The sequence below is a fragment of the Cupressus sempervirens genome, chromosome 6, assembly GCF_028749045.1.
Source record: "Cupressus sempervirens isolate cs-2001-9-10 chromosome 6, ASM2874904v1, whole genome shotgun sequence".
Classification (NCBI taxonomy): domain Eukaryota; kingdom Viridiplantae; phylum Streptophyta; class Pinopsida; order Cupressales; family Cupressaceae; genus Cupressus; species Cupressus sempervirens.
Window position 1 is genome coordinate 115,369,374 of NC_143123.1, and position 27,847 is coordinate 115,397,220.

At 36.3% G+C, this 27,847-nt stretch overlaps 1 protein-coding gene across 1 annotated transcript in view; it reads right to left on the reverse strand.

Moving 5' to 3' along the window:
* Positions 1–3,488: 3,488 nt before the first annotated feature.
* Positions 3,489–27,847, reverse strand: part of LOC149551469 (uncharacterized) — a 30,359-nt gene continuing 6,000 nt past the window's right edge. The window contains exons 2-4 of the mRNA XM_089786970.1: positions 4,390–4,565; positions 3,913–4,204; positions 3,489–3,786 (exon numbers count right to left, since the gene is read on the reverse strand). Coding sequence (XP_089643096.1) covers positions 3,729–3,786; positions 3,913–4,204; positions 4,390–4,565 — 526 coding nt within the window. The 3' untranslated portion in view covers positions 3,489–3,728. The remainder of the gene's footprint in view (positions 3,787–3,912; positions 4,205–4,389; positions 4,566–27,847) is intronic.

The following is a 27,847-nucleotide window of genomic DNA, read 5'->3' on the forward strand; positions in this document are numbered from 1 at the left end:
GTGTAAGCATAAATCAAGTTAACCAAAATGTAATGTTGGAGAAAATAGGGTTCACTAGCTTATACGTGTAAACTATGAAACTAGGCCTATCTCTTTTTGGATTATGTTGAGAGGGAAGTGATCTATTGGATCATGTTGGGACAAATTGGATTCAATGGTCCTTGTAAGGAGTTGACAATTATATTGCAATCATGTAGAATGAATGTGAAAGTTAATCCTAAAGATGAAAAAATGAGGCTTTTCATAATACATAGAATATAGAAAACAAATATGTAGACAACATAAGTAGATATGGGATGAAAGGTAGATAGGAACCCATTATCAAAATCTAGGCTGAAATAAAGGCAAAAATGTTAGTCAGGGCGACCTTGACCTAAGAGCACCTAGTGTGGACAAAAAAGGAAGATCTCGGATCAAGATGCTACTCAAAGGGCTCCCTAAAAGTTTGTCAAAAATGTTTAGGACAGTGTTAGGATCCTACTTTTTTAGACCTAAGAAAGGTTGATACATAGGTATTTGTATCGTTAGTCTAAATCAAATATCATGCCTTCATAACCCATCACTTGCACACAAAAATAATAAGTTTGTTGGGTTGATGGCAGCTTGTCTAGGTCAAACCTTGATTTTGACATAAACTGTGAAATTGAAATCATTGGAAATGAAAGTGAGATCTAAAGTAGCTGAGGCTAGACCTAAAAATTGAATTAACTATACCTTCAAAAGTCTCATTTGTGTTGAAATCCTTAGGATGATGTTGGTATTGACTTGTAAGGTTGACATTATGAAGAATTAATCATAGATGTCATCATGAATGCTTCAGATATTAACTTTACTTCTTGTCTTCAATGCCTTGGATGGTGTTTGATCCATTTCTATTAGGATGTGCTTGAATTTGAAGATGTGTGCTATTATCATTTGCTTATGGATATGAAATGATAAGAGGCGCATTTTCTTTTATACCTCTCCCTAGCAATTAGGTTAGTAACTTGGAAGTAGGCCCTCACAAAAGTTTCTCTACTCCCATAAGCTAATCGTTAAATGTTTTGAATTTAGGCCATGTTTATCAAGGAAAGGTCACCTTAGGCGAACCTGTCCTAGGTCAAGGTCACTTGGCTTCTAACAAAGTTGTTCAATCAAGAGCACGAGGGTGAAAATATAGAGGAAAAGCTAGAAATTAAACCAATGCAAGCATAATCATGCATGATTGGACATCAAAGGCCATAAATGCTATAGTAGGGCCGAACACACAATTATATATGGATACAATTTACGATGGTACACCAATCTTCATATTGATTACCATGTCCCTACTACAACTCAATCTGCTACATATTCAACTCCTGTTGTTTTGAATACTTCTTGTTAGTTTCAATCAACTACTAAGATTGATGCTAATTTATTGTGTCCATACACTCAATTGTCCCTCCTTTAAATGAATCAGCTAATCCCCTAATATTAAGGTCACCTCTTATCTTCTATTGTAGTGGGATCTTGAACGATTGTATTACTTAGACTATGGCCCGTAGGACGAGGAAAGCTTCTTCTTCTTATCATTCTCTTTTCATGAAAGAGAAGTCTCAAGTTTAGGGTCAAGACCCTTGTTTCCCATTGGCTTCTTTCTCTAGTCAAAAGCTTTCTAGTTGTTGGTTCATGTTGCTTCTCTTAACTCTCACTTCTCATGAGAATCATTCCACTTGCCTTGATGGTTGTCATGCAATGGCTCAAGGCCCTTCTCATGTTTAGCTAATCAAATAAATATAAGCCTTTCCATGATACTAATAAATCCTATCGATCATAACTCTTCTTTTGAAGTGGTCGATGACACCTCTTCATGATGAGCACAACCCCCATAGAAAACTAAAATTCACACCATCCAAAATCCATGCCCCCTCCACACAAGTGATTCAAATTACCGAAAAATAACCTTTTTGGATAGGCAAATGGGGCAAATAACATTTTCCATAAAAATGGATTTCAATTGAGTAAAATCCACTCATAAAGGCTAGCTAACCTTGGCTAAATTTCTAAAACTTTAAACTAAAGTTGCCTATGTCATTCTTTGGATGTGACCACACTTTTCTCAAGCTCCACAATATTCTTAAGCTCTCTCATTCTGATGATGGATCATTGTGTATAATCTGAAACATTGATAATAATAAAAATACACAATCTTATCGTGAAGCATAAACATAATATTGATATGATCAAGATTAATCCTTTCCACTAACTTAAGCATCTCGATTTGTTGGAATTATTGTTGTCGTTACATCAATAGCTTCAATTATCAATGAACGTCACAACAACCAGAAACAAGGATCCATAGGAGGCGGTTAAGCACAGGTCACAAATCCATCAGTCTATGTTGAACAGTATCTTCACCAAGAGGGGACAGAGGCACCAACCTCCCAACAAGATTTTCCCTACAAAACTAAGGAGAGTCATCATCATTTTTGGAAAACAAAATCAAACTACTTGGTTCAAAAGGAAGACTCAGCTTTTGTTTCCTGCTCATTGGAAGCACGTAAAACTATTATGCCACTTATCCCTGAAGGCAGCTTCAACACCTCCACATTGTCTCATTGATGTATAGAATACAAGTTGTGTGAACATAAAAAAATGCTTTAGAGGAGAGGATCGAACCTCTCTCCCCATCTCCTTTCCTCTCCTCACCTCTCCAAGCACCTACATGTACTCATCTCATCTTGTACTACTCACTTTTCTCAACATGAAAACACACCACATAAAAGGGAGATCTCAAAACCACCTTTTTTAATTTAATATTTGTATTCATTTCTCCTCCCATTGTGTCCAATGTAGATGTGACTTATCGTGGAAGGTGTGACAAAAGAATACTCAGGTTTCGTGTTAATTACAAATTCACTCCATTAAGTTCAGTGACAATGGCATGGAGTGACACTTTTTAGAAGAAAATTATAAAAATTCAATTTATTTTAATGCATTTATATTGGATCTATTCAGGATTATTTAAATACGCCTAGGTAGCAAGTGTGCTGCCTACAATTATAAAACGCAGAGTGAATATTTTCTTGTCAAATATTCCTAATGTATCTGTTTTTACAAGTGCTCGGTGATTTGCTTTCAATGTGCTCATGTATTATTAGTAGTGATTTGATTTTTAGGTCTGGTGAACCGTGTTAAGGGCTGTCACGAAAACATCATAATCATGGAGCACCTTAAATTTAGCAACAAAAATTTCATTCAAATTTAAGTGCTGGTGATTTTCGAATTGGATTCTGATTTGATGAGTATGAAAAAAGGTATATACTACATCTAAATTAGCCTAGCCTTGAAATTTCATATTAAAAAAACTGCCTAGGCAGATTTTATTGATCTCTGCCCAATTGTCAGGTGTACATTCTTGGTACTTCATACAAACTAAAAGATGATGTGTAAATTGTACTAGCATTTCTTTATGATTGTCATACCAGAGCAATTTGTTTTTTACCCAACAATAAACAGCTTAGGGATTTAAAATCACACCTTTAAAATGGCTTATTTATATAATTCTTTTAAATTAGGAAATCAATACTTATTTCTGAACATTTTAAAATATGGAGAGAAAAACCGATGGCCCAAATACCAACTGATATGCAGAGGAACATGACCAATAAACATATTAACAATGTAGAGATAAAATTAATAAACATTTATACATGAGAACTCCACAGTAAGGGAGTATTTGCTCAATATTGTGCAAGCTTGCATGCTTAATTGGTCTCTTTCCAACCAAATCTATCAAGGACTTGCATCGTCTCCTTCGAAGCACTGCAACCGAATAAATAGATTCATGAACAACAAATATATATTAGGCAGTAAAAGTAACGACATTGTAAATCTATCATCAATTATTAATGTCAACATTCAACCAATAAGTCTTAATAACAAGAGTACCTCCCAGGCCTAAGTATTTTGTAGAAATTAGGTCTTGTCAGATCTACGACTGTTGATCCCGCACGGCCAGCTGGAAGCTGGCCTCCGTCAAAAATATAAGCACATTCTTGCCATAGTTGCTTAAATTCTTCAATGCAAACTGTACTTGAGTGTCCACTTAGATTAGCGCTGGTAAGTGCAAGAGCACTTCCAAAATCTCCAGCTATCCTTTGAATAAAGTCACATTCCGGTATACGGACTCCTATGGTATCTATTCCTGGGTTTAGGGACTTCTCAAGCAAACTTTCTTGGCCTGCACTGTCAAACAGTATCTAGAGCATTAGATTTTTGTTAGAATTGACTGAACTGGATCATGGATTTGAAATTGATTTAATTTCCTTTTCTTATCTAATTGGCAACTAAACTTTAAAAATACTCGGATCTTAAAACTGAATTTTCTAATTTAGAAATCATTTTATATTTACTAGAACTACAGACCCCGATCTAGAACCAGAGTGACAGGCCCAGGAAGAAGACACTGAAGAAGCCCATCTGGCAAATGAGAGGTGATTGCAAAGCGGTCAATATCCGACACGTCAGAGACACACACTGCAAGAGGACTTGTAATACTGCGCCCTTTGATTTCATATATCTTTTGGACTGCTGCTGAAGAACTGAACACATGATTCAAAAACAGCAGAAATTCAGAAGTGATTCACAGTTTTACAAGAGAGCTGCATCTCATTCAGTAAACAAGTTGATTAACATGCATGGATGATCAGACAGAACGCGAAAAATTCATGAATCACAGAAGACTTATGAATTATATGCATTTATGCTAGGATGCATTTAAACTGCTTCATGTCGTGATAGCAGAATAAACATGTTTACGAATATCAGTGAAACATAATTATCAAATTTACCATTTTACTAATAAAGAGTAGTTACCTGCGAAGTTGCAAGGCTTGAATTCGAATTGAGTTTGGCAAATCATAAAATTCAAATGAAGTTTGGCAAGGGTAAAAATTTAAATAAAATCATCATTAAGTTTCCTTATATAAATTTATATTTTTTAAATATTAGTAATATATCCACAAATTTGTCAAAATAATGTAACATTGCTCAATAATATACAAAAAAAACTCAATATTGCAAGTCTCTATTTGCTTCTTGGTCCATAGAAGTAATGGAATGGGAAAAACATGTAGTTTTCCTTCATTGAAAAGAAAGTCAATGTTGGTCAGCAGCTGGTAAGGTCTGTGTACTGGGTAGAATTAGTATGCTAGTTTTGGCACGATACTTTCTGAGTCTTCTTTGTTAACTCATAAAACAATCTTAGAAATAATTTCAATGTCATTCATGCAGAAGAAAATTTAGGGAAGCATTAAGATGCCCAGTTTTCTGAATCTTTAGTTGCGAGAAGTATAAAGCACGTTTACTTCTTTTCTTTTGCAATTGTGTAATGAGGAATATTGAAAACTCCATCATTGTAGTTTTAAGAATTGATAGCTTAAGTAAAGTTTATAGTGCTGTAAATGAAAAGTATGGTATGTACTGGGTAGCTCACGCACCGCAGAAAGTACTGATTATTTGCAAGCCTTAAAGAATAGAAGAGCCTTCTGCGTGTTTATAAATCTAGACTGCAAGAAGCTTCTATCTTGTATGACTAATTGTTAGTATGACATATTACAAAGTAAGTGGTAGAATACTTGCTTATTATTAACAGTGATCAATAGACCAATATATACAAATGAATAAACAATGTTTTCTTAGGAAACAATGGTAAAGAACAGAAACATTCTATTCTAGCTTACAGTTAACTAACAACTAATTAAATATTAGAAACATTCTAATATTTACAATAGATTATAAAAAGATAATCATTAGATAATTAAAGATGTTATCTATTATTGCAATACCCTCCCTTAATGATTAATCTATCCACAACACCAAGCAGACCTTTGAATTTGACAAACTTATCAAGACCAAGAGGTTTGGTGAGAATGCCTGCAGTTTGATCCCCTGTAGGAACATACTGCAAGTCTATTGTCTCACCTTCAACCAGTTGTTATATGCAATGACAGTGAACATCCACATGCTTGGTTTGTTCATGGAAGACTGAATTCCATGCTAACTTGATAACCCTTCGTTATCAACAAACAAAGTGGTTGGTCCTGTTGGTGACATTTGCATGTCCCCAAGCATTTGACGAGGCCAAACAACTTCACAACCTGCCTTAACTATCCCTCTATATTCAGCCTCTATAGAGGAGAGAGAAACTGCGTGTTGCTTCTTACTGGTTCATGTGATAGTGTCGGATCCCAAACTGAACACATATCCAAAAGTTGACTTTTTATTGTCAACAGAACCTACCCAATCTAAATTTGTGAACCCATTGAGTTTAGGATTAGAACTCCAAGAGTAAAGAAGTCCATAATCTGTAGTGCCCTTCACATGACGAAGCACACACTTTGCTTCCATCAAATGATCATCCTTAGGAGGTGTCATAAAATGTGAGATGTAACTGACTGCAAAGCTGATATCAAGTCTAGTAGTAGAGAGGACGATGAGATTGCTCACTAGTTGCTTGTATACAGTATAATCAACTGGAGCAAAATCAGACTTGGTTGATAACTTTAGATCTTTCTCCATGGGTGTGGATGCAGGCTTGCAATCCTACATATGAAATTTGTCTAACAGAGCCCTAGCATATTTTTGTGGTGAAAATTTGATCAAAACCCAACATGATTTTTGAGGCTAAAAATCAATCAAAACCAAACAGAATCCAAGACATGGATAATAGAATACCAAACTTCATTTTTTTAGGAAAAGATAAAACGATAAAATCCAACAGATAATTTTTTAGGAAAGAAATATAAACCTACCGGATAATTTTTGAGGATTAAATTATAAACCCACAAAGGAACCACATGCAACTTTGCAAATTACAAAATCATAAATCTTTTTGAAGGAAAAAATTATGAAAACCCATCAGAAATTTTTAAGGGAAAAAATTATGAGAAGTCATCAGAAAAATCTTCTTGTGGCAACACACGAGACTCGCATAGTAAAACAGCACATGCAAGCAACATGCAAGGGCATGCGAGAATGTGCAAGAACATGCAACTCACATCCAAATACATGCAAGCTTCAAAAATCAAAGACTCTTGCTGAAACCATGAAATCACGTGATCAAAACCTTCAACCAAGCTTGTGATTTTCAGAAAAAATCTTCAAAGACAAACCACAAATTTCATAAAATACCTCTTTCGATTTAAATTTCAAAAATCAAAAACCAATTTTCTGGAAAAAAATTCCAAATCAAAAGAGGCTTGAATTTTCCTTAAAAAATCTGCCAAATTTTATGAAATCCCATCAACCTGCTCTGATACCATATTACAAAGTAATTGGTAAAATACTTGCTTATTATTAACAATGATCAATAGATCAATATATACAAATGTATAAATGATGTTTCCTTAAGAAACGATCGTAAAAAATAGAAATATTCTATTCTAGCAAGCAGTTAACTAACAACTAACTAAATATTAGAAACATTCTAATATTTACAATAGATTACAATTAATTAACCATTAGATAATAATAGAAGCTATCTATTATCTTAAAATGATATGAGGGTGTTAGGAATGCATTCTCTTCTTAGAAATGAAGGACTGAGACATAGTTTGCTAACATTAGTTTGCAACAGTTGTTCTTCTCAAAGCTGTATGGGAACTAGTTAATGTTCTTGCTTGAAAACTTAGTAAAAGAAATGTAAAACTGCATCTCTTGTAGCACCCAATTGACACTAGGTTGACTTTAAAAGGAAAGACCAAACATTTAGTATGAACACAAAATATCAATGACCTTTTTGTTAGTGTAAGAGATGATTGTTGCCAATACTACTGCTTCTTTCCAAATGATAGTAATTCAGCAAAGGTTAGCAACATAATCTTTTGTAATAAATACAATTAATTACTGCTTTTAAATATCACTGAGGATAGGGCCTTTCTCCAACAGATAATAATGCAGAGATAATCTGCTGTCAACTGCATTCCAGTTGGTTTGAATCAGGAAGATAGGTTAGAACCTTGATATCATGTTGTAACCACATCTATCTGTGTGTGACAAGAATGTTTCCACACTGTCCAGCCTTTCCAGGATTACCATCGAGCATGAAATATGGTCTAAACAGACAACTGAACTTCACAGACCAAGAGAATGAAAAAAACATATCCTAAAATTGATCCAGTAATTCAAAAGGGAAGTTGAGGACTAGTACAGTCCAGCTTGCCCTATGTTAACAAATGCAAATGCAACGTAAGGCTTTAGTGGGGATACTATTAAGGCTATGGTATCCTTAGAATCTATCCTTCCTATAAAGCTGCATAACTTGATTTGCCTAAATTGATGCGTCTAGATTGTGCAAGTCAGATAGTGTGAGGATTGACTTCATGTTCATCACAACTATGAATCCTTGGCCAAGGTGCACCAGAACTTGTTGGTGCTTGTCAATCTCTAGCTCCCGGATACAAACTTGGTCAGGAGTTATGCCAAGTTAGCAGGAGCTATAGGGTGTGACCTATTAAGTTTGTAGGGCAACACCAGTTCCAGGCGACTTGATTCCTTTCCATATACTTTAAATTGCACAGGGCCGGGCCCACTTCAGGTAGAAGTGAGCAAGGGAGTATAGGTTACGATCCATGGTTGGGTGGATAAACGCCTTGATGATACCTTTCCCCACAACAACAAGAAAGAGCAAGAAAGCATCAGTAACCCACTTCTATATTCTCAGTAAGTTACTTCCATTCTGTACTTGTTACAATTAAATATGATCATATAGAATAAATAGTAAATTCAGAATAGATTGGTTTCCAATTCATATATAGTGCAGAAATTGTAGTAGATGTTTTCTATTAACTTTAATTATTTTATTCCTTTGTTAAGAAAAAATTATTATATGCATCTTTAGCATTTCAGAATAATCTCTTTTCTTGCATCTTTGAATTTTATATATGGTTGTTAGCCAAAACTAGCCATTACATTCTCTTTTCAGCTTTTAGCTTGTTGCAACAGATACAACCATTTTTTTGACACCCAATATGGATACAATTGGATACGACATTCATAATAAATAAAGACACATACTTAACACAAATTTCTAAGTTTTACAGGATTTTCATTACCATACAGAATTAAAAGCAATAGACATAATTGTAAGTTGATTTAAATATTTTCAATATTCAAAAAATGGCAAGAGTTGCTTCAGAAGATAACCCCAAACAATGGGTAGTTGAAATAGTAAAACATTTCATTTGTTTTCCTCATTCAGCGTAGATTTTTTATTATACCAAATAAAAAAGTTGCATGATTCAAGTTTGTTTTGAATAAGGAAGATTAATGCCAGTTTTTAAAAAAATCAATACATAGTATTTCGCAGAGTCAGAAAATCAAGGAGTTTTGGTCACACGTGGGTTGGATAGGAATTTGATGTGTATCCATGCCATATCATCTTCATTTCCAACGAAGATACAATCATCCAAGGAGAGGTAGAGGAGTTTTTGGTAACTCATCTTACCATTACATTCATCACGGCAATGTGAATGATATGATATGATATGATAGATTTTAATGACGTCCACGAGACTAAAGTAGTCTATGGGACCCATGCAATCACCCTCCCGAGTCAGGAGCCAAACTAGTCAGTTGCAAAGTTTTGGTTAACTTGTCTCTTCTTCTCTGAATTTTGATAATCAAATCCACTGTTCTCTTCACTTGATCTTCCTCGAATAAATAGTTGAAGTCCTTGTTCTGCAGAATTTTTGTATAATCAGATCTGATGTCGTTGTAAGCCAAGCATTCCTTGACAAAGTGTTGCTCTGTCTCAACTGTTCCCGTATTGCAGAATAAACATGTCTGCCCACTCTTCCTTTGGAACTTGCCATCTACCAGTTTCACATCGCAGCTGATGTGAACTAGTTCTAATTTGTGCCATCAACATTTTTGCTTTCCAGTTAATAGGTGCCCTTATATAGGCCTTTTCATCATGACTAGAAGTGGGATTAAATTCTTTAATGTAATAAGATTTTTTCCGCCCTATGTGTCTTGTCCACAGAATATTGCGAAATTTTTCATTGACAAACTTCTTTATTTCTTTAATGTTATCCAGGCAAGTTTGGATGTTGATATCCCATTTTTGCATCCATTTGTCATTTTGTTTCATCCATGTGCTTTTCCGCCTCACAAGTTTTTCCTCTATTACCAACTTGGGCCAACGATGTGTTTCCAGACCTTGGGTTTTCTTTAAATAGCTTAGCATTCGGATCAATGCGATAGCTTCTAATGGAAAGGAACCCACCTCTGCCAAAAGGATTTCATACAGAACTGTGGTCTTGACTTTAAGATTGCATGTGATGAAGTGTTTTTGAATTCTTTCTACTTGCCGCCATTTCTGTTTGGACATACTACCGCCCCACACTTCACATCCATATAGAATAACCGGAGTGACTAGCAAACCAAACAGAGTTTTCATGGTCGTCCAATCCCATAATTTTGCGTTCCTGCACTTGTTTTGTAAAGAGTATAACGCCTTCCAGCCCCCTTGGATCCTTTTCGATCTGCAAGTATCCCAATTGAGTTTGTTATGAAAATCGATGCCCAAGTATTTGTACTCTTCCACAATCTCAAGGGGGCTATTTTCAAACAAAAACTTGTCTTGTATGCCCCTATTCTTCTTTAGTGAGAAGATCATAATTTTGGTTTTGCTAGTGTTAACTTGCATTCCTACATCATGACAAAAAATTTATAGTGCTTTCAAGTGCTCTTTCAAACCTTTAGCTGTTCTAGCAAGAATTATGAGATCATCTGCATATAAGAGCAATCTTATCACGAAGTGGGCCAGCTGCACCCCCTCACCATTAGTCTTGTTTATCCACTCTTCTAACTTGTCAATATAGAGCCCGAATAATGTTGGAGAAAGCGGACACCCTTGCTTAACCCCGATGTTGCTGTCAAAATCTTCTAATATCCCTTCTGTCGTTCTGATTTTAGCTTTGACCTGCTCATATAATCTATAAACCGCTGACCTAAGTTCTTTAGGGACTTCCAGCTCTACCATTCTATCCCATAATTTATTACGTAGCACTGTGTCGAAAGCTTTTTTAAAGTCCACGAAACAACAAAAAGCCTCGTTCCCCGGAGTGTCCCAAACTTTCTCTATCAAATGTCTGAGAGTGATGCCGTGATCTATAGTAGAGTGTTTCAGTCTAAAGCCTGCTTGCCCTTTTGCACGTTTGCCTTCTGTTTCAGCCCAGTTGCTGATTTTTTGTTCTACCAAGCTGCCAAATAACTTGCCAAATAGCGGATTGATCATGATGGTTCGGTAATTAAAAGGATTGCTTATATCTCCACTTTTGTGGAGTGGGATCACCACACTTGTAGTCCATTGTATAGGGAAACCTTCTCTATTGACACTGTTGAAAATCTTAGTGATGTGTGGTGTGAGGATTTCAGCACCCCATTTTAAGTATTCCGCTTGTAGCCCATCTATATCTTGCGCTTTACCAGCAACTAACCTCCTTATGCCTTGAATAATATCATTTTCGCTGAATAACTCCCCTGTAGTCTCTGTTTCCATGGTACTACGTTCTCCTAGATCACATTCGTAGAGAGTCTTGGCATATTCCAGCCATTTGGTTCCTGTTATGTTATTCTCTATCTGAGTTTTTCTCTGTTGAAGCTCGTTCCAAAATTTTCTGGGGTTGTTTTTACCAAGATTAATCAACTCTATTATTCTCTTGTTCACATACTCTTCTTTCTTCTTTTTAATCAATTGATCATACTCCTTTCTACTTTCTCTGTTCATGTTCTTTTTCCAATTCCTTTTTGCCATTTTGCACTCCTCATCAAACCAAGGATTGGCCGGAAAAGTGTTCTTGGCTTCTTTTGTGACCCTAGATCTTTTACACTCCTCCAATGCTTTAATGATAGTAAGAACAAGATTATCCTTGTCCATGAAATGTTGTTTTTCAGACTCAAGATGGTTTCTCGGAACCCTAGACAGCCGCAAAAGAGTCTTGAAAAGTATCATGGTTTTCTTGTGTCATTAAAACTTTGGCAGTCGAAATCATCTTCCTCTTCTGTAAAGGTTTTGGGACAATATGTTGATCTTTAAAGTGAGTGGCCACCCTTATCAAGATGGGGTTATGATCAGATTTTAACTCTATGGGGCAATCTTCTATCTCAAAGTTAATTATCTTTGCGACATAGTCTTGCGAGCATATAACATAATCAACAACACTTTGTCCATTGTATCTTTTGCATGTGATTCCACCTGATTTAGGCCACTTTTCCATACCATTGCATATAACCATGTTGTATAGGCAGCATAAGCCTAGTAATTCAACACCAAAATGATTAATCTTTCCCATGCTATCCTGTGAAGATCTTTCCCATTTTTGTGTCCCTTCTTCTTCGAGCCAAACTGGATCTCTGCTTTCATTGTAACTCTCCTTAAGATTGAGAGTTTGGTTGTTTGTTGTTCTAGCATTGAAATACCCTATTATCATTATTTCCCCTAAAGAGCTAAAGGCTGCTATGTCTTTTTTTAGTGCAACGAACGGGTCTTGTCGATCCAATCTATGTTTTTTATATATTTTTGAGCCTTTTGGAGCGAAGTAACATATAGCCACCCTTGTAGAAATCTGATTCTCTGTTATTTTTATCCAAATATACTGCTTGTTTACATCTTCTTTCTCTAAGTTTACAAATCTCCTCCAAGTTTCTTTTATTAGAACGGTGATGCCTCCATGCCCCTTACCATTATCTATCTTTTTGTTCCACAGTGATACCTTCTTATACCCTTCAAAATCTGGAACCCTACATCCATCATGTTCATGAGTCTCGGTAAGCATAATGATGTCATTATCTTTAGCTATCGGCCCTAACCCAGGTCCTCTTCTCCAAAGATAACCCCTACAGTTCCAGCTAACTATAGTTAAATGTTCCTGGGTGGGCCCAAGTTCCTATTTATTGCGTGTGATTTTGTCGCTGATTTGGGCTTTGCCATTTTGTAGCCACGCCCACTTGCCGTTTCCTCTTGCTGTTTTCACTTTTTCCCATTCCTTCCTCCTTTCTTCTTGCTGAGTTATGGTGAGGTCATCATCAAGATATATGCGTGTGCCTCTAAGAAACTTCCTCTTGCTGAAAATGTTATTTTTATCTCCTATATTCCTCATTGTCACTCTAACATGTCTATCTTTGCCTCCTCTAATCCATTTTCCGATTCTTTGAGCTTGTATGGTTGTTCCATGCCAGTCTAATTGGTCTTTAAAGAAGTCTTTAACTAAATCCATTGTTTTCTCCTGTTCTCCATAGTCTCGTAGCCCTTTGACAACGATATTTGTTGCTTTCTCATTTCTTTCTTTTTCCTCTCTAATCTGTCTCCGAACTTGTTTTTCTATGTTGTCAATAGGAGTGTTTGCTGGCCCCTTTACTATGTTAGCCCATGATCTAACTTCTTCGATCTGTTCTCTGAGTTGATTCTCTTTTATTTCCATATTGGCCATGGCATCTTGTATATTTTTCATTTGTGGGTTTTTGTCTGCTTCCGTAGCTTCTCCTTCTCCCGTAGTACTTGCTGCTGTCCTCTTTTCCCCTACTTCTTTCTTTAACAATATTAATTCATACTCTCCTTTTTCCATATTAAATTGCAATTTTTGAATTTGTTCTCTAAGTGACTTGACCTCCGCTGCCAACTTCCAGTTATCCTCAGTAACTCTTTTCATTGTGATACTTTCTATTTGGCTCCTCTCTTCAAGTGCCCACACCCTTTCCTTCATAGCTACTAAATCCTTCACAAAGATGTCCGCATACCACGTCATAGGTGTCCTTGTGGGGCTGTAATTATTCGGTAGCCCATCCTCCACTATGTCTATCACCTGAGAATTATCTGGCTTCCCTTTACCGTTAATATCTCTGATATTATCAAACTGCTTAATTGTTTTAGAGATTTCAGTCGGCCTCAGACTTTGTTCTCCCTCCCTTGCACTATCTGGGGTTTGTGGAATCGGTTTCGGAAGTAAAGCTGCTAACTTCCCTCTTTTTGCATTTTTAAACTTTCGTATCTTTCTCCGCCTAATTATTCTTTTATATTGTTTGGCATTCACATAGATGTAGTTTCCTCCTGTGGGTGGTCCGCTGGCTTGTGATAAGCTCAAAGTGTTTGTGGATAAATTACCATTTGTCCCTCCAAGATTGAATGAACTCGTGTGTCCGGCAGAGGGTCCTAGAAGAACGAGGAAGCTCCCTTGATTCCACTTGATGATGCTACTGTGCATTAAACTATCCCCGTATGTCAGGACCAAGCCACTATTGCCAGAGATGTCATTGTGTTTCGTAGCTTCTTCCAGACTAGTTTGCTGTTCTGCTGTTACGGGTGCTCTGACTATCTGATTCTCAGCCACCCTGTTACTATCAGATCCTATGTTATGCAAGGTGGACCCATCAAGTTCTGACTGTTCCTCTCTTATCTTAGGTTGATCAGTCAATGATACTTTTACACGTATCTTCTCTGCAAATGTTTCTGTGATTTCCCCGTTTGTTCCATCCATGAGGACCATATCGTTCCCACTGGTGCCTTGTTATATGTTTTTAATGGTGTTTTACCATTGTAAATTTACCAATGCCAGGAGAAGTAACAAAGGAAGCCTGAACAGGTGCAAAATCAGATGCAAGAAAAAGGGAAAAGGCGTACCTGGGATCTGCCTGTCCGCCTATTGGAGGCACATAATGTTGTCTTCAAATGGAACTGAGCTGGAGCCCACTGAAAGAGAGGGACACCATATCAAGCAAAATCATCATCTGGAAGCCCGCCAATATCAAAGCCTTTAGTACTGGATGGTCCCATCGGTTGCTAAGACTACCGACCAAACCCTTAAATCTGCCCCCGCACTGATCCCGTGCCTTGTGGACCCTGTACTGATTCTGGTCTGCTATTGTGTACGGGTTTCAAGAAGCGCTGCAAGACGAAATCTTGATGCAAGTGATGGCACAACCAAACAAACCGACCGAAACTGACCTATTTCGCAAGAGATCCGACCAAGTTAATGGCCCACTTCGCCTGCCATTCTCTGTCAGTGTGAACAGTCGATGAACACTCTGTAAACGCTGATTAAAGCAAAGCCCTCGCGATTCAAGGAAAACCTGCCTGCTGCTAGAGAACCTACCAAACGGAAGCAATATTAAACGGCAGGAGAAAAACGGCTTCACGAAACTTGCGGCCTCACCTCTGCAACCTGAAGAAAGCAGAGCTGTAGTAGAGCAAACAGAGCAGAACAATGGGGAGAAGAAAACCACAATTGGTGTGAGTGATTCATAATCGTTCTCTTCCAGTAGTTGCACTTTAAGTAATAGTCTTCACGCCCAACTCTTCACAAAAATGAATCGCGTTGGAATTTTGTGACTCAAGAAATTAAAGTCAAATCACTTGGCAACCATATTGAGCGATCTGTCTTCAAAGAATTGCTCCTTCTAATATTACTAGCAGAAGTATACAAATGATGCACATTCAAAACATTTGAATACTCGTTTAGAACTAAGCTCAGGCTCAAATGAATATAGTGAGATTTCAATATAGCTCGCACTGAATACTCCAGGCAATGATATTTGGCCTTCCAATTTATTGAATCAGCTACAGTAATCTCTTCATAGCATCTATAAAGAGTTAAGATAAATTTGGGCAGATTCAAAAAATCTCCACGGCATAATAATATTATTCTCTCAACAAATATTTTAGCCTTGTTGAATACTTATCACACTTATACATCAAATATTAAAGTGTGAATGCCACAAACTTATATCGGCTACTTTATTAAACCCACGACAAACCTATATATATATACCCTTAACTCCCACATCTACGACTTATTTGTCCAAATAAAAAGCGCTCCAAAGAAAAATAAATAACTTCACCTCCAAATATTCAGCCAAGTGGATAAAATGCCAATGCAAGTGTTGGCCAGATTATTTTATTTCGTAGATACAATATTATTAACCAAGATAAATCAAATATATCCCGCATGACTTGTAATATTCAGAATCATTCCTCAAACTTATGCAAAACCATCTCACTCATAAAAACCTTACAGGCTGGAAGGATTACCTACTCTGATACAACTAATATATTTCCTATAGATATTTGCTCCAGACTTCTCCAAAAGTTCAACAGGAAATTATACAAACATTTTGCAAGAAAACTGATTTCTATTCATCCAACAAATTATATTGAAAATCATATAATATCATACTGAAATAAAAATCTTAAATTAAATATGAATATTGCCATCAAAATAGATATCTAAGAAATCATTACAACCTAATTTTCCAAAGGGATGTAAAATACCTATATTACTGCAAGTTTATCTCCAGATGAAGACTTACAAATTTGCCCAACTGTCAACTTCGTCGTAAATACATCAAAGAAATGGATTGGTTTTCAATCCAGTTCACCAAGAAACCCTAGAGGTTTGTGGCCTCGGGTTTCATAAAGAAAAGCTAAAAGCTCTTCAAATCTCAAAGAGATAATTATAAACCAAGCATCCCGAGAATGAGCCTCTCAATGTTCTTTAATAGCACATCCTCGGGACTCTTCCTTTTCCCTTTGTCTTTCTCTAGGTATTCCTATTCTTTGTCCCCTTATTATCCCCTCTTTAAATTTGAAATTAGGGAAATAATAATAAAATGACTATTGATTATTCACTAAGCTCCATTAAAGTCATTTTAATACTTTATTAAACAATAAAATTAAGCTGTCATTAAATTTGATATAATTTGACAACTTAATTATTTAATTGACTTCTAATATCCCAAAAAGGGGACATTACAGGATAGACTTGTTACAAGCTAGAGTTGTCGTTGTACCAAAAGATTGACCTATCAATGCCCGATACAACCACTAGACTTATATAACACAGGAGGCAGTTAAGCCATGTCACGAATCTCGAAGGGGAACATTGGCGGTTAGTCCAACAATCCCCCCTCAGCGTTACCCAAGGAGATTCAAACATTATAGGATAGACTTGTTACAAGCTAGAGTTGTCGTTGCACCATAAGATCAACCTATCAATGCCTAATACAACCACTAGACTTATAGAACATAGGAGGTGGTTAAGCCATCTCACGAATCCCGAAGGGGAACGTTGGTGGTTAGTCCAACAATCCCCCCCTCAGCATTCCCTGAGGAGATTCGAACCTGTGACCAAGTTCTGATACCACTTGTTACAAGCTAGAGTTGTCATTGCACCAAAATATCGACCTATCAATGCCCGATACAACCACTAGACTTATACAACACAGGAGGTGATTAAGCCATGTCACAAATCCCGAAGGGGAACGTTGGCGATTAGTCCAACAAGACTCATATATGTTCTCCATTCAACCAAATATTATTCAACCGTATATGTTCTTCATTCAGCCCAACATTTCATTTGATTTTCGTTGACAAGAATTCCAATATTTCTGCTTGCTCATAAGAAAGGAAAAATTTTATACGGAACCAAAAAAACACTTTGTATCTAAAAGGAAGAGAATAACAATCTGCGGTGTCATAAGACACCCAACTAATAATTTTAACAACAAACCCCACTTATTCTTGTAATTTCTATGTGTTGAATATCTTGGGAATAGGCACTTGGATGTCACTTTTAATGGTGGTTGGTTTTGGAAAACTACTTCCAATTTTCACTCTTCTATTCTATATAAATTGGGTACATAAACTGGACATTTTAATAGTAAACCTAAGAAGTGAATCAACTTTGTAAAATAAAATAGAATTTGAATGAATGATATATGTTTTGCACTTGCCCTAACACTCCGTAGCCATCCCCTAGATGTCCTAAAGTACATTGGCTGGCCCGAAGACATCAGAGCAACCCCCATTTTTAGAACCAAAGCCCATTGCTATTTTACATTCACTAAAATAATCCCATGGAATCGAGACAGAAAAAAGAGAAGACAAAGATGATGGTGATGAAGAGAAGTAGAATCAAAGATACCAACTGGATGATGACTCCAATTTCTGAGCTTGTTGCCGAATGCACTTTTGTTTACTATGCATGAAGGATGAATTTTTTGGCATTCCTCAATTTAAGTTGTGTATATTATAATTCGACTCTGGAATCAATGAATTGTTATTGTATTTACTCTTTGAAATTTCAGCTTCATTAGGTTCATTATGTTATTTTAAGATGATTCTTATTTATTTCTATTTCAAAAATCAAAAACTAATTTTATATTTATTTTAATAACCTTCCCATTCTCCCCATACCTCTGAAAAATCCATTAAAAAAATTTGTCATCCTCAAGTTCCCAAAACTCAAAGAAACGCTATAAAATACCCTCAAATTAAATAGAAGCAAGTGAAAAATGATCATTTAATAAAGCCACCCATAAATCTAAGGAACGATCCTAGTACTTGAGAAACTTGATATGTCATTAATATGCCCCAAAAGTTACAAAATCCAAGCTCACAAGATAAAATTAGAAAGCATATCACCAACAAGCCATAATTTATAGAATGAAAGTCGTAATGATGACAATAGAACCATTGAAGATGTCTCTATGCCAAAGAAAACAATCTACAAAACACACCATCAAATACTATACCATCCATGAAAAGTTACCATGAGTACTCCTCTGACCTATGAGTCCTCGGCAAGGCAAGAAAGCATGATCCATGCTGATTGGAAGTAGAAAATTCAAAAGATAAAGAGCAATGACTCTTTATGTACATTATGAGCCAAAACTGGATTAGTTTTGTTGATTGAATCTGCTAACTCAGCTTACATTCTTGTAAAGGTTTTCTTTGTACTTCACAGTCTACATTCTCAGTAGGGTTCAACTGGCACTTAACACCCGCAATGACTACTAGCAAGAGAAACAACTAAACAAAGATGTGAGCCTCAGATTGACAAAGCAGAAGAGAGACCAATGTGCAAAAAGCAATTCCCCACACTCTAGGTACTGATGTCCTACAGAAAACAAGCATGGATGTGAAATTCAACCCCAATCAAATATGTCTCGCAATCTTACCTCAATCAAACTGGTCCTGTACAAAGACAGCAAGGCGAGAAAACATGATCCACACTGGTCGGAAGTAAAAAATTCAAAAGATAAAGAGCAATGACTCTTTATGTACATTATGATCCAAAACTGGATTAGTTTTGTTGATTGAATCTGCTAACTCAGTTTACATTCTTGTAAAGGTTTTCTTTGTACTTCACAGTCTACATTCTCAGTAGGGTTCAACTGGCACTTAACACTCGCAATGACTCATTCTAGCAAGAGAAACAACTAAACAAAGATGTGAGCATCAGATTGACAAAGCAGAAGAGACACCAAGGTGCAAAAAGCAATTCCCACACTCTAGGTACTGATGTCATCCAGAAAACAAGCATGGATGTGAAATTCAACCCCAACCAAATATGTCTCGCAATTTTACCTCAATCAAACTGGTCCAGTACAAAGACAGCATTCAGAGATGATATTAATTGCAACTAAAATTATCCTAGTAAGAACAAAACGACAAAGCCTGCAATAGAGAAGGGAGATGAACTATTTCAAATTCCTTTCTTTTTAATTGCAAAAGGTTGTTGGGATCCAATGTTATTATGCTATAATGCTACCGTTTTTTTCTGTAAGTTCATGAGATTTAGTAAACTCTGTGAGGACTCTCAAATTGCCTAGTACTCTCTATTTTTTGTTGCACAGATTTTTACAGACATGGGAAAATTACAAGTGAAAATGCCACCACAGGTAAAATGCTGGTTAAAACACATATTTCCCACAATTATTTTGCTATTAAACCATGCATTTTCTCTTTTGAGATGTCATTTTTTATGTATACATTTGTAATTGAAATTTGCAATAAATATGTTTTTCCCAGAAATTTAAGTTTTTAGTGCTTTCTAAGTTGCTGAGTTTTTGCTGAGTAGAAAATTTTGGGCTTGCTTAGTACACTTAGAGTCCGAGTCTGCAAACTATTCTTATACTAATCAGTAAGGCCACTCATATTCCAACTCAAGATTTTGCTTAAAACAAGAAAAAGATAAGGATTATTAATGATTAGAGGGAGAAGAATAATGTCCTCACTCAATACCTTGAAAACTGACCGGACATCTATGTTCTTTGATCCGCCTGTCACAATCCAAATTTAATATCATCAATGACCATGGAACAATTAGCCTCATTTAACCCAGAAGATCAAAAATCAATTCCATCTTCTTGATAACGTATTTTCTACCTTTTTGAAAAATTCTCGCTAGATTTAGTACTAACGTCAACCAATTTTCCATTCAAGGACTTGCAAGGGAGGCTTTCCTTTATGTTTTCCCAATGGACAATTTCATTTTTTATGACTTTCAACCAATCATTAAGTGTTGCACTCAGCCCAACGAGCTCAAAGAGAGATTTAAAAGTAATAAGGGAAATGAGACTTTAAACCTTGGAGCTAGCCAAAACAATAGCACAGGCTTCCTGAATCTTTGAGACAATATTGGGGGCAAGTTAACCAATGATTTATCAAATAACTCTCCGTCAACAGTCAAATTGTAACCATCCAAAATATTTTCTGCACTAACAACAACGTGTTTCTCTTTAGGATTTTTATCTAACAACGGGCAGGTCATTTTCATATGCCATCATTTTTACAGTAAAAACAAACATCAAGACCGCCTTGGGTTTCTCTTTAGGATTTTCATCTAACAATGGGCAGGACATTTTCATATGCCAGCATTTTTACAGTAAAAAGAAACATCCAGACCGCCCAGGCCAGTCACCCTAAACCATGCAAAGGAATCAGAATGAAAGCAGACAGACTAGCATTGTGCTTTAGGGATATCGAAACCATCACATTCACATGAAGCAAGGACGATTTTGTGTCCTCCCATCTTTATCACATCACAAAAATATTTTGAAAGTTGTGGGAGTGAGAGCATTGCCCAAACTACCTAGGAGAGGAACTCAAAAATCACTTCATCAGGACTGACAATAAAATCCCTTGCAAACAATTTTAAGAGAAATTTTCCAACATTCAAAAACTCCTTAGAAAAAACCCATTTTTGCATATTGCTAGTCCTTGTGAAAATTAGATAAATCTCTTTTTAAAGTTACACGAAAACCAAGTTCTGTCCCACCAAACAGAAATAATCCAATTCTGAACAAAAATCCTTGCAAAAAGAGCTTCATGAGATAAATAATCCCAAAAACTCCTAACTAATTTCAATCTATTTTCTTCTCTTTTCAGAACACCAACCATATATTACAGACCATGTTAAAAGTAGAAGATTACTTATCTAGCTGCCCATTGATTGCACCTAAATTTTTAAGGGGTGTTTCATCTTGAAGCGTTAAAGCAACAACATATTCTATGACCTTTGTATATTCACAGGAAACCAGGGCTCCTGTGAAGGATTTTGGAGCATCGATATGTAAACTTTAAAACATTAAACTTACCATTATCTATGTCCATTAATCACTACCCCGTATGAATGCTACCAGTTTGGACGAGACTTAACAACTATAGTATCTTCACACACTAAGGATGTTTAATCTGAAATAAATGAGCTTGAAGGATAAAACAAGGTGGGATAGGGGAATAATTCATAAAGAAAGACACAAAAAACGAGATTGATGACAACTTTCTTCATTCTCGGGCCCTTGTGTTCTTGATACTTTGGAAGAATCGTTCAACTTATAGCTTTGTCGTCTTCTTCTTTGATCTCTCTAACCTGCAACATGTTGCAAGTGGGTTACAACATTTCATAATCTCCCATTTGCTAATGAAAAAGTCCATTGGAAGAGCTTGTTTCATTCTCAAAGCAATGTTGAAGGTCAAGAATTCCTTAATCATTTGGTTCCATTAATCTTCTTTCTTCTTTTGTTCTTGATTCTCTTCCTTCTGACCATGAATCAAAAGATGTCATCTCTTTGCTCAAAACCTAGTTTCTCAAGTCAGTCACACACTTTCTCTCGTTGTTCTCCATGGAGAGAGTGTTTTATTTCAATTCATGGTCTATCTTGGCTACAATTAGCCATCCTCTCCAAAGCTTGTCCTGTACTCTCTCTTTTGTAATGGAATGACAAGAAAGCTCAACAAGAACTATTAGGTACCAATTATCAACTTTTGCATCATCAACACCCGCAAAGGCTTAATAATTTCATGTTGATCCATGTTTACTAATTGCAATGTAGGTGGTCAAAGGATTGAGCTTCCCAAGGCACTTCTATGTATCTTTGGGAAGAAAAAGTTGACTCCCAAATCTCCATTGACAATGGCGTTGTTAGATTCTTTCCTATGACCCCCATTTGAACAACAATTGGTTTCTTCCCTATATTCACCACCAACAGCATTGAGTCAATGACGTTTTCACTTACGATTGGTAGTTCTCATATCACGTCTTTACTTGGGCCCTTGTCACCAACTATGTTGATAATTGCCACTCTCAGTTGCAACATAATTTGAAGGTTTGTCACCTTGATTGGTCTATGGTTGTTTGTAGCATTGTCATACTATGTTCTTCTCTGACTAATACTTGCAATTTTGTTGGAAGTTCTTTCTTTGGCCATAGCCCAATCTACTTTTTCTTTCGCTTCTCAAATTCATTCCTTCTCCATGTGAGGGTTTGGGTATACTTCCTTCTTTGCTTGTGATCTAGTAATTGTCGAAATTCCCTCATCTTGCTCCACCATGTCCAGCATGTTAATACTTTTTGCTTTGGACAGTTGGGGTTTTCATGGTCACCCAACTACACCATTTGCATAATATTCCTCCTTTATATCAATTGCTTTAAAATTCCTTAGTGAAATGACCCCATTCATTACATATTCAGCAGTAGATCTTGATCTTCCTTTGGAATCATATTGAATGTTGTTTCTTGGCCCGCTATTATTGAACCAATTGTTGTTTAACCATCTATTACAATATCTAACAAAAGGTGCATTAGTCTTATTGTTTTGTTGTTTTGGAGGTGTGGTCGAAGGGATTTATTGTTCCCCCTAAGTGAAGAGTACTTGTGTGATTCTTGCCTCTAGATTGTATGGGCATTCCTTTATAGAATGTCTCATCATTTAGCGAAAATCATAAAACTGCTTTTTCAAGCAATTTACTTTGGTGTGACCTTTAACCATGCACTCAATGCACCATAATTCCTTGGTATCTTTTGAAATCTCTTTCTTGACCTTCAACTCTTTCATTATTCTCGTCATGTTCCATTGTAGAAATTGTATTGTCTTTGATTCCCTTCTACCTTTTGTGCTCTCTTCATCATCCATCTTCCACCTCCCTTTAGAGGATGTCTTGTCCTCACTCTTGATGTCCATTACCCAATTGTAGGCATTGACATATGAAGTTAGAGACACCACTTTCATTTTCTTACACAACAAGGGAATCAATGCCTCAATGAACAAGTGTTTCTTTAGACCATTAGTCGGTTCTCCATCTTCACCAACAATTCTTTGAGCCTGAGACTAGAAGCTTGCACGTTTTCAAGCTTCCCTTGCTTGGCGTTGTAGATCTCTAACCATGATCTCTTTGTATTCTCCAAATGATTTGAACTCTACCTTGAACACTTTCTCTAGTACATCCCATGGGATTGTGGACTATTATTCCAATTTTGTGAACCAATCTATGGCTATATCATATAGCATTGCTAGGAATGCTCTAAACAAATAATCCTTGTCTTCCTGGTTGCTCACTACCCATATGGTCTCACATGTCTTACAATGTCAAACTAGATCCTTGGATATGTTCCCTGTAAACTTCAAGAGTTCGTTTTTAAGATGTTGATCGCTACGGGAGTCACCATTTTCTTTGTTTGATGTATTCCTTGTGCGTTGGACTGATTAGACTATTTTGAACTCTACTTTTAGGTGTTTGCCTCACACTCTTGGCCATGTACGAGTCATCTTCATGTCCTCCTTCAATGTCCCCTACACTTTAGTTATCTTTAGACTCGTTCTTGCACTCCCTTCGTCCAAGGGTCTTTGGCTTAGTTCCTCCAATTCTTAATTTCTCCAAATGAATAGATGTGGCATGTGTTATTCTTAAATGTCTCAATTAATTTGCTTTCAGGATTTCTTTCTTCCCTTCATTTGGCATTGCTTGCTTGCTCAAAGAGGTCTCAATATACTTCATCACATAGTGATAGGTGTCTAGCTATCTCCTCCTACTCTCCCTTCATATGTTCTTTAGTGAAACTCTTTTTGTCTTCCTAAGTTTTACTTTGGTTGACACTTCAGCTTTTGGCTTTTACTTCTTGGAGATCTTGGGCTTTCTCTCAAGAATCCTTCGATTTCTTTGGCGATTCTTCTCAATTCCTTTGTCATTCTCCTTGTTCTCTTAGTCAAAGGGATTTTCTCATTGATCCTCCTATTGCTTTGTGACTGCTTGGTATACATTTCATGTCTTTGTTAGATTGTATTAGCATTAATTTTCGGAGGTGTGCCTCCTACTAGTGTCACATTCCTCCTTTTCTCGCTAAATGTTTCTTTGTTACACTATAGTATTTGTAGTCTCCACAACTCCTAATCCTTTTCAGCACGAAGGTCCTGCAAGATGATAAAGTGGCATTAAATAAGTCATGAAAATCTGTGCAGCAAACAATAAACCTCTTTGCTGATGTTTAGATTGTCACAAGTGGCATACTAAGGGACCTCTCTCATGAGAGTTTCCGTCTAAACATGCTCCTTTAACGAGATGTCCCACAACTTTCACAGATCCTATTTAAGTCGATCGACTTGTTCCTTGTTGGCTTGTGTGAATTCATGAATAGGCTGTCCCATTACAGTGTCATGAATCATGTCACTGAATTATACTTCTACAGTTTAAATCCACAATGGAACCAAATATTTACTCATGTATTCTATTTGTGTGATTCGCAAAGACTAAACAAAAATAACAGAATATACAATAGCAATTAAATATAACAATGTCCTAGAAAGATGTCTTTATTCATCAGAATTCATGTGTACGGTCCTCAAGTACATGTACAATAAGAAATATATAAACAACGCGATGTTAGTTGAGAATGGCAACTGTTGCAAACTACCAACAACCAACTTTTAGGAACTAACTTCTTAATTACAAGTTAACTCATTTTATTGATTGCCAAACTATTGTGCGGGGTCATCATACAATAGAGTGCAATTGTGGAATCTGTTCAATTTGCGCTGGCCTTTCTTCTTTGTGGTGTGTGCTCCTTGTGTCATGTCCCCTATTTCGCCAGTAGAATTTCATAATAAAATAAATGAATTGATTTAATATTAAATTATAAAATATTTTATTATTAAATAAATAATAAATTGTTTATATTATAAACATAATAAGACAAGAGAATACAATATGAACAAAATGATATAATAATAAAAATAGATAAAATATTATTATAATATTTTTTATGACATTACATTATAATATGAGCAATAAAATAAATATAGAAATATTATTTTAATTGCTAAAATATATTATATAATCCCTTGAATATGATTAGTTAAGAGAAAATAAGGAGGAATATAATACCTGTTCGCTAAAGACACATCCCTTCGAGCATGACCTAGCATAAGATATAAAAGGTGAATTCCCTCATTGGAGAAAGGGGGAGAATAGGAGATCTTTAGAGTGAAGAAGGAGAGATCAGAGAAAGATAAAAACACGTCTTTTGGGCTGGGACAAGTAACAAAGCACCGAATAGAGGAAAAAATAAATAGGTTAATGAGAACACAAGGAGAATGGGCTACTTAAGCGAGGCGGAAGACTTGACGTTCAAATCTGAAACCAATTCATGGAAAACGCTATGACATATCAATAGAAGGGAGGAATTATGAAATGACCAATCGAAAAGGAAGGTCTTTGAATTTAATATGCCATTGATATAAATGGAAGTGACATCAATCAAAAAATTAAAGGATGAGCGCATGGCAAGATGGGATAAGGAGGAAGCATCATCATTGTTCAGCATAACCAAAGCAATTAATATATTCGGGGCATCATCATAACATCAGGAAGAAAATAGAATAGAGAACTTCATTATCACTCATGGTCTCTACGTCAATATGCATGGAATTCGCACTCACTCTGCCCAGGAATAAAAGAAGGTTAGAGGAATACACTAATCAGTATAGATTCCATTGAATCTCCCACATCATTCACATGGTGGACAGTCAGCAAATAATATAGAGATCCGACAAGTTTAATTAGTTGTGTGATTTCCTTGAAACAAAGGCGCGTGAAATACTGGGAGAGTAACATTCCTGTACAATCGCAAGTTTAATTATTCGCATTAAATCCAAGGACATTAGTGTGTATGCTTAGAGCAGATGATTATATTTGAAAATTAATATCTATAGTGGTAGATGTATATAATATGGATTGCACAAAAGACAACGATAAATATTACTTGGATATAGGAAGACAATATTGGGCATGATCTCCCCAAACTAATTCAATTGCAATTATTAGGTAGAGAAAATAGAAGAAATTGATGAATTCTGAGATATATCGATTTGGGAACATTACACCTTGCTTCAATAGGCATCTTGAAGTTTGTTTTATTCTTACAAGGGTATGGTGATTTAGCTTGCACTTGGTTGCTTTTGTGATGACCAAAAGTGTGCATTTGTCCTATGTGTACTTTTACTATGGACTTATATGCCCCTACATGGTGTTTTACTTGTTGGTGTGTTAGTGGCAACCTTCATAATAGTTGTTTGTGACTCTTGCATAGCGTCTCACATTTGTTCGCACATTTTCTCATATTTCATTTACAATCCAATCCACTATGCTTCTATGTCACTGGTACGCATTCAAACAAATTTCAAATGGCTTAACTACCCATCGTTCATTTTCATCCACCTACCTGGCTCTATTCCACGGTACCCAATACGTGCAGTACCCAATATGTGCTTAAATGAATTGGTCTCATGGGTAGTTGACGGTCTCCTTGGCATTGATGTTGTTCCTAACTCCTTGAGGTCGTGGTAAAGATATCCAAAGAGTGTGATTAAACTATTTATATTGTGCACTATAACAAGTTATGGGAGGTATCTTCCTTGTTTCAAAGCATTCCTCTTTGATCTCGTGGTGCATTAACTGCTCAATTTGATTAATGATTAAGCCCCTCGTGGTTTCATACATGGTTTCACAATTTCTATGTATTGTTAGGGTCTTTATCCATTCACTGTAACTGGGGCTATGAGGGTGATCTGATGTGAAATCGACATGCATTTGAACTTCCTTCCATGTACCTACAAGGTTGCTAGGTTCCTAGCACAAGGCAAAAGGCAATATATATGCCTTTTTTAATGTATAATAGGTTGGTCATTTAGCCAATATCCTGGCCACGTAGTGTCTCAAGCAAGCTTCAGGTATCAAACAATGAATACTCGGCTCTGTGAAGGATAAAGCATATATGTAAACTAGGGGAACTGGTAGTCTAGCAAAGTTTTTCCAGCAAATTAATGTCTTCATGGTAGACAATAATATCTCACAAGGGCATTGAACCTACTTACCATCTCTGACTTGCCACATATCTGTCAAAATTGTAACAAAATTAGATGAAAATATGTCAATGTTATAATGCATTACAAACTCACTTGTTATGGTCTTTGTTACATGTGGGTTATTGCTGATTTGTAAGGGATAACTAAGTATGTCCATTTACAAACTTTCTTATTCTTTGAGGTTGTGCATACACAATTGCTGTTTCATTGCTGATTTGCAGACATATTGTCAAACTCCTTACAAGCTGTTACTTTGTTACCCAGTGGGCATACATCTTCTAATTCAATCATGTTTCCTTTGTAGTAGTTGTTAGGTTCCACCATACTTGTATGATCTAGTGATGCAACTCAAAATGCATTTTATGCTGCCCTGGAGCTGATAAGCCATTTATGGATCACACTGGTA